The sequence below is a fragment of the Sinocyclocheilus rhinocerous genome, unplaced genomic scaffold, assembly GCF_001515625.1.
Source record: "Sinocyclocheilus rhinocerous isolate Xijiao unplaced genomic scaffold, SAMN03320098_v1.1 scaffold4579, whole genome shotgun sequence".
NCBI classification, from domain to species: Eukaryota; Metazoa; Chordata; class Actinopteri; order Cypriniformes; family Cyprinidae; genus Sinocyclocheilus; species Sinocyclocheilus rhinocerous.
Window position 1 is genome coordinate 5,588 of NW_015640485.1, and position 7,061 is coordinate 12,648.

General features: G+C 38.1%; 1 protein-coding gene and 1 pseudogene across 2 annotated transcripts in view; one reads left to right on the plus strand and one right to left on the minus strand.

Moving 5' to 3' along the window:
• ednrba (endothelin receptor Ba) overlaps positions 1–4,064 on the minus strand; it is a 6,979-nt gene extending 2,915 nt beyond the window's left edge. The window contains exons 1-7 of one of the 2 annotated variants that reach the window (XM_016569329.1): positions 3,326–4,064; positions 2,133–2,245; positions 1,835–2,039; positions 1,529–1,678; positions 1,217–1,350; positions 940–1,048; positions 398–553 (exon numbers count right to left, since the gene is read on the minus strand). In XM_016569329.1, coding sequence (XP_016424815.1) covers positions 416–553; positions 940–1,048; positions 1,217–1,350; positions 1,529–1,678; positions 1,835–2,039; positions 2,133–2,245; positions 3,326–3,727 — 1,251 coding nt within the window. In that variant the 5' untranslated portion in view covers positions 3,728–4,064 and the 3' untranslated portion in view covers positions 398–415. Of the gene's footprint in view, positions 1–50; positions 554–939; positions 1,049–1,216; positions 1,351–1,528; positions 1,679–1,834; positions 2,040–2,132; positions 2,246–3,325 lie in introns of those variants that run through there. The other variant, XM_016569328.1, reaches the window with a different exon arrangement.
• Positions 4,065–6,366: 2,302 nt separating this feature from the next.
• The window catches only part of LOC107753205 (uncharacterized), a 3,714-nt pseudogene continuing 3,019 nt past the window's right edge, over positions 6,367–7,061 (plus strand).

The window sequence follows — 7,061 nt, forward strand, 5'->3', positions numbered from 1 at the left end:
GTGGATTTTTATCATTATAGGGTGGTTGTGTACACACACTGCCAACACACATTTAAGTTCAAACAACTTGTAAAAGTGCATGTAGCATCCTATGACCCCTTTAAGAATTGTGGATGTCAATGTTAAATCAAATTTGAAGTAGTTCCTAACACTACATAAAATATAATACAATACAATGCAAATGTATTTATATAGCACATTTAAAAACAACTGGTGTTGACCAAAGTACATGTATGCCAGTCAGGAGTGAATATAAACTGGGACTTAAAGATACATAGCCTTCTTAATACCTATCATAGCACCACATTTGCTTGTAATGAGTATACCTCCAGCTGACACAGAGTTAGGTTTAATGGCATTAGCTAAATGTTAAATGCAATTTGTTGGCCACCAATACCTGTATGCAGATCAGTGCCTAAGTTGAAGTGTATTTGTTGGAGGCACAGCTATTGCTTTGTTCAGATCCTCGCTCTGTCACCTTCAGCTTCATGCAGGACTGCTTGTCATCCATGGCTAACATTTCAGGAGGAAGGCACCAGCAACACAGACATGACTGGAAGGGAACAGAGGAGGATAAGGAATATTCCATGTACACTACAGCAGGAATTAAAACAGATATGCCCAATAGTTCACACTTGCAAGAAAAATAAGTTGAGTAATGCCTTAAAAATTAGGCAGTAGAATGCAAAAAATGTATTCTGTGTGAAGTGGTCCTAAGTATTAAACATTTTTATTATCATATGCAGGGACTTTCATTACAGTGCTAAGACATAAAATTAATTATTCTTGTTTTCACTGACAACATCATATAAACGGAAGCATCTATCTATACATTATTTAGTAAATTTTAAAAAATAATAATAATTGTTCATTTACTATATTTATTTTGTAAATTTTTACATCATAGCAGTCCATCATTATCTGTCAGTCTGTTCTTACTCTGAAGCAGCTCTTGAAGCGCTTGCTAACCATATACAAAGCGATTGGGTTTATGCATGAGTTCACTGATGCCATGTTGATCCCGATATAATCAAGAACCAGGAAGAAACTACAGGTAAACAAACACACAAACAGTTTCATTATTATTAAGACTGTGATTTAACAAAAAGATAGAGATTAGACTACATGCCGGAACTCTTGTCCTTCAAAAGTCGAATTTAACTGTTTAGAAGAACATTATAGTGTTTTAACGAGAAGATAGATGATGTGTTCTTACCTCAGAAGCTCGCAGCGGTTGGGGTCCCTTTCATCATAAATGGTAAGCTTAAGAATACGACTGAGGTGCAGAGGAAGCCAGCACAGTGCAAAGACTAGCACCAGACAGAACACGGTTTTAGCCACCTCACGCCTCTGTAGGGCACAATCATGTCAGTTGCTGAATTTTTTTTTTTTTTTGACAGTTTTAGTGCAGTTAAGACATCATGACAAGTAAACCATCTCCAGAGTATTAATAAACTTGTGTAGGGAGTGTATGGTCGCTCTTGAAAGAATATTCAGTAAAAAGTAATGAAGGACAGAATGCTCTGACCTGTTTTAGGTGATCACCAAGTACAATTTGGACCCCATTCTTCTTTCGAAGCATTTCACAGGTCATGAGAGTGTAGAAGATAGCAGTACACATCAGCGGAATGCAGAAGTAGAAACTGAAAAGCCACCAATCTTTGGCTGACTTATAAAACTGGAATTTAACAAAGATCATTATTAACCTATAGTAAGGCAACTTAAATAATCCAGTTATTATGTATCCTGCCTAAAATTTTGTTGATCCAAATATTGTATGACATGCACAAACACAACAACATGGAGCCTCTTTACTGTACATATGCAAACTGACCTGCATGAACTTGTTTTTCTGCATAGGGTGGAGCAAGCAAATCCTAAGCTGCTCTCCTTTGTAGTCCATTGTGATCATGTCAAAGGCAATGGCCTCTGGCACTGCAAGTATAATGGACAGCACCCATATCAGAATGATTTCAATGGCTGTCCATTTAGGGACGCCGATGCCTTTGATGCGGTTCCACGATGCCACTGCTCGAAACCTTTGGGACAAAGTCAGTGCCAGATTCCAGATTAAATGGTGTTACTAGATATTGAGGTACTAAGAGTAAACAAATACAACAAAATACAGATACCGGTCTATGCTCAGTGCACACAAACTCAGCACTGTGATGCCAACTGATGTCTTTTGTATAAAGGGAACCATTTTGCAAAGTCCAACACCAAATGGCCAATCTTCAGCCAGAAGCTGAAAGACAGGTACTTTTGGGTCAACAAGAGCCAAAATTACACAGGAACAGAACAGAAAATTACAGGAAAAAAAAAAACATTCAGTCAAATAGTTCCTAAAAGCTCTTATGACTACAGGATTTCACCAAACCTGTTTTAGGTGCACAGTGTTCGAGAGGCTGAGGGACTGCCTAGTGTGTCAAAAAGTTGTTTTGCAGTTTCATAGACTCAGATCATGGATGCTCTGATGAGCTTAACCAAATAATTGTCCTGTCCTGTGTTCTCATGTACACGCATTCACTTGATATACTTCATGAAGAGTTCAGATAAAAGCTAGGCCACAACACCATAAGAGAAAATATGAGTGAACCTTAAAATTATTTCTTAAATGTTTGATATAAAACCTGATATAAGCTTTATATTAATTTACATTCTTATAGTTGGATCTCACTGCAACTTTCAGATTTAATATATTTGTCTTTTAAAAGGCAAATAATGCTAAGTCCATAATATGGACTCCATATTATGTCAGGCTTTGAACATCATACATAAAGATAAAAGAACAGATTACAGTTCAATACAGTTCACATTGCATTACTAAATTCTAAACAATATTTAGTTGCCTTGACAAGATTTTTTAATTAGACTGTTGTCAGAAGCTGCAGTTAGAGTTGGACATAATTATTTGGGTTAACTTTTTAAAAAAATGAGAAAATTGAGAGTAATTTTTTTTACATTGCGTAAGATACCCTTTTGCTGGGTTAAAATCTTGGAAATATCTTGGCAGTGTCTCAGGACTCCCAAATTTAAATCAGAAGCATTTAAATTAAATAAGCTACAGTTGAAAATTGGAATGCTTATTAAATGCCAGTGAAGACCTGTTTGTCAGATTCCAAAACTACCGCCTGTTAAATTTGCAACAAAGGAAACAGAATAAAATATGGCATAAAATATCATGTTTACTTTTCATTTATCCGTTTATTTTTAAGGTCATAAAAGAAGTATAAATGTGTAAATATAAAAAGTATAAATGGTTATAAAAGCCATATATTTTTTAAATGAAAGATTAAATAAAAGCTGTCATGCAAACTGTGCTTACCTTATAGACGTTAATGGGAATGTCTATGACAATATGCAAAAGGTCCCCAAGCGCCAGACTTGCAATGAGGATATTAGGACCGTTCCGCATGCATTTATTTTTATAAATGATTCTGAGCAGCGTAGAGTTTCCGATTATCCCAACTACAAACACAATGCATGAAACCACGGTGTTAATATACTTGAAAGTATCTCTTATTTCTGTGGGACCTGTGCACATAGGCGGCAAAACTCTTGGTCGTCGAGGCATGGACTCATTGACCTCACTGCCTTTACCAAGTGCAGATTTCAGGGTTCTAGACACGAGTCCCGTGGAAAGTTGCCCCTTCCCTTGAGCACTTATCATGACGAAGTGTCCAGTCAGGAGAATGAGCAAAGAAACAACGCATCTTGATTCCATCATTTGTATGAAACGTTAAACACTATGCTAAAACTGTTTATCAATTTAATAATTACATTGATTGCCAAATGTCTTCAGGCTAGAATTTCAAAGTAATCCTTTGCAATTGTCTGTTCACGGTGATATTGGTTGCAGATTACAAATATTTCAAAGCGGATATTTTAACCCTTCGTTTAAGTTATTCGTATAGAATCAAGAGAAAGTTCTTTACGTCTTCTGACAAGTTCGTCCATACAAACTCCAGGTGACTTAATTCGCGCACATTTCTTTCCAAACTCAAGTATTTCTTTCACATGACCACAACGTTACGTTTAACTGTGTTATCTTGTATCTGCGGCGTTTCCTCAGGAGATGACTCTTCTTCCCACTGGCCCTCCCCCGACTATGGAAGCCCGTTTACGCCACAGTTGAGAAAGAAAGAAAGAATAATGAGAAACTTTCTAAAAGGTATGACTTAACCTAATAGGCTACCTCATTATATTGAACATTTCTAATAATAATAATAATAATAATCATCAGAAAAAAATCCCTAAATAGTGAGAAACTATCTTATAATAATGATACTTAAAAAAATAAAAATAAAAACTTAGTTTCTCTTATTTGGTTTAAATGGGTTTACCTCACTGACAGACAATTATTCATTGCTCTCACTCAAGGTGTCCCTCAAAGTCCCGTTCTGTAGGCTACAATATTTATAGGTTACCCATTGGTCACATTCAGAGATGGGCACAAATACATCAAAAATTATTTTGTTACGAATTACAAATACTTGCTCATCAAATTTAATTAAAATTCAAAATACGGGTGTGAGAAATGTATTTAATTAAAATACAAGTAATTTGTAATTTGAAAATACAAACATATCATTTGAAGTGCAAGAGACAGTGCCACATAAGAGAAAGTGAAGAGCTTTCCCCCTCCAACTTATAAACAACATATTCTTTAAGGAGTCCAGCAAAACTGTATTGTCGTACTGCCTAGTCCTACTCAAGTGGATGCCTCAAGCTATTTCACTGTCAACAGTACAGATTAACTCCTAAAAATACTGATATTTAGCTGTTAAAGGGCTCTATGTAGAATTCAGAAACCCTTGTTATTAGCGACACCGGTGGCCGTTAAGTAAGCTGTGGCCAGTAACTTGCTCATGCTCTTACACACAATCCATAGTAGCCTAATGTGAGAGCGCGACGGCCAATATGATTTACCGACATCATGTGGACAGATGAGGTTCATTAAAATTACACTGTTATAATAGTTTCCATCGTTGTAAACATAATTTACAACTTTATTTATGAAAATATTTATCTGCATTGTGCGTTCACGAGAGCATCACAACGCATTTGTGTTGTTCACGCTATAGAAGACTCGCACGTCAACGCAACGCACATGAGTGAGTGTTCACTAGAGCAGTGGTTCTCAAACTTCTCCATGAAGTACACCCAGCACTGCACATTTTGTATGTCTCCCTATATCTGACACACCCACTTCAGGTCTTGCAGTCTCCACTAATGAGCTGATGAGTTGAATCAGGTGTGATAGATCCCTCATCCAGACATACAAAAGCCTTGTCCAAATACCCACACTTGCGGTCTTTGCACTTGACCACTTGACTACTTATATGACGTATTTCCTGTATTTTATATTAATATTTAACTTGCATTGGAAAGGTTTCCGTGACCTCTCGCGAGATCTCGGCAAAAAGTCTCACGATTTATTTCCAGAACATGATGCATGATGGGATACACTAAGCCTCGAATAGCGCTCCGGAGCGGTATTCGAGATAGTGTGGGTTTAGTGTGCGTTAAGGGGACTGCGCTCTGGCGTTTTTAAGATCTGGGACAGTCTTGCGCACTTACTTCCTGTCGCGCGCACGCGCTCTCAAGTGGCCAAGACCGCAAGTGTGGGTATTTGGACAAGGGGAAAATGTGCAGGGCTGGGGGTACTTCATGGAGAGGTTTGAAAACCACTGCACTAGAGTACCACGACGCATGTGTTTGGATAATATTTTCGTAAATAAAGTGGTAAATTATGTTTGTTTTTTTCGCAAACAAAGCAGTCACGACGCTTCATAAAATTGAGGTTAAACTACTGGAGTCACATAGATTACTTAATGATGTCTTGTCTTACCGTTATGGACAGAAAGCCCTTGGATTTCATCAAAAATATTTTCATTTGTTTTCTGAAGACAAAAGAAAGGTCTTACAGGAGTGGAACGACACAAGGGTGAGTAATTAACAACATAATTCAGAACTCTGCCTTATGGATGCAACAGGATGTCATATGATTCAATTGGCCAAAAACTGTGATGGGCTATAGTTGGCAGTACTATTAACACAGGTGAAGAAAGATATTGTATTATCTGAGAATGAAATGGCCTACTTGATGAAGTATTTTAAGTATTTCAAATACAAAATACTGTCTCTCAAAGTATTTAATTACATTTTAATATTATTATTTTATCACCCCACAGTGCCCAGACCCTCCACGCACCACTAGATCGTTACCAAGCCAGGCTTTCAGAACATTGTCAGGTTAAGTGGCCCGCCGCTAATAAAGAAATTGAGTGGCACCAGTTTGATGAGGATGTGGACAAGTTTCTCCAAGTAACAGCCAGAGGGGATGTTGACTGGAGGCTGCAAACAATGTGCTCAATAATTATCAACATAGCTGCTGAGAGATTTGGCCTGAAAGAGCAGCATCCATCTAGTGGTACTTCGGGACCAAATCGTCGTGAGGAGAAGATCCGACAGTTGCGGCAGGAGCTCCGTGTGCTTAGAAGGCAGTTCAAGCAGGCAAATGAGGAGGATAAAGCTGCCCTGGCTGAGCTCCGGAACATCGTAAGAAGTAAGCTCACTACCATCCATCGAGCTGAGTGGCACAGAAAGAGGGGCAAGGAGAGGGCTCGCAGACAGGCAGAGTTTGTCGCAAATCTCTTCGGATTCACCAGGAGATTCCTTGGGCAGAAGCGTAGCGGTCGACTCGCCTGCACTCAAGATGAGGTTGATAAGTACCTCAGCACCAATTACAGCGATAGAGCAAGAGATCAGGAACTTGGACCGTGTAGGACGTTGATAATAGAGCCCGACCGATATGGGTTTTTTTGGGGGCCGATGCCGATACCGTTATTAGGGAGTAAAAAAAGACAGATACCGATATATCGGCCGATATTCTTTATGTGTAGGCTATATTATAGTACAGTATAGTCAAAAGTTTGGACACACTTCCCATTCGTGTGTCCAAACTTTTGACTGGTACTGTATATAGAATACAGTATATAGCCTACATAAACAGAATATATATACATAAACACATTTTTTGCAATGATAACTCAAATGTG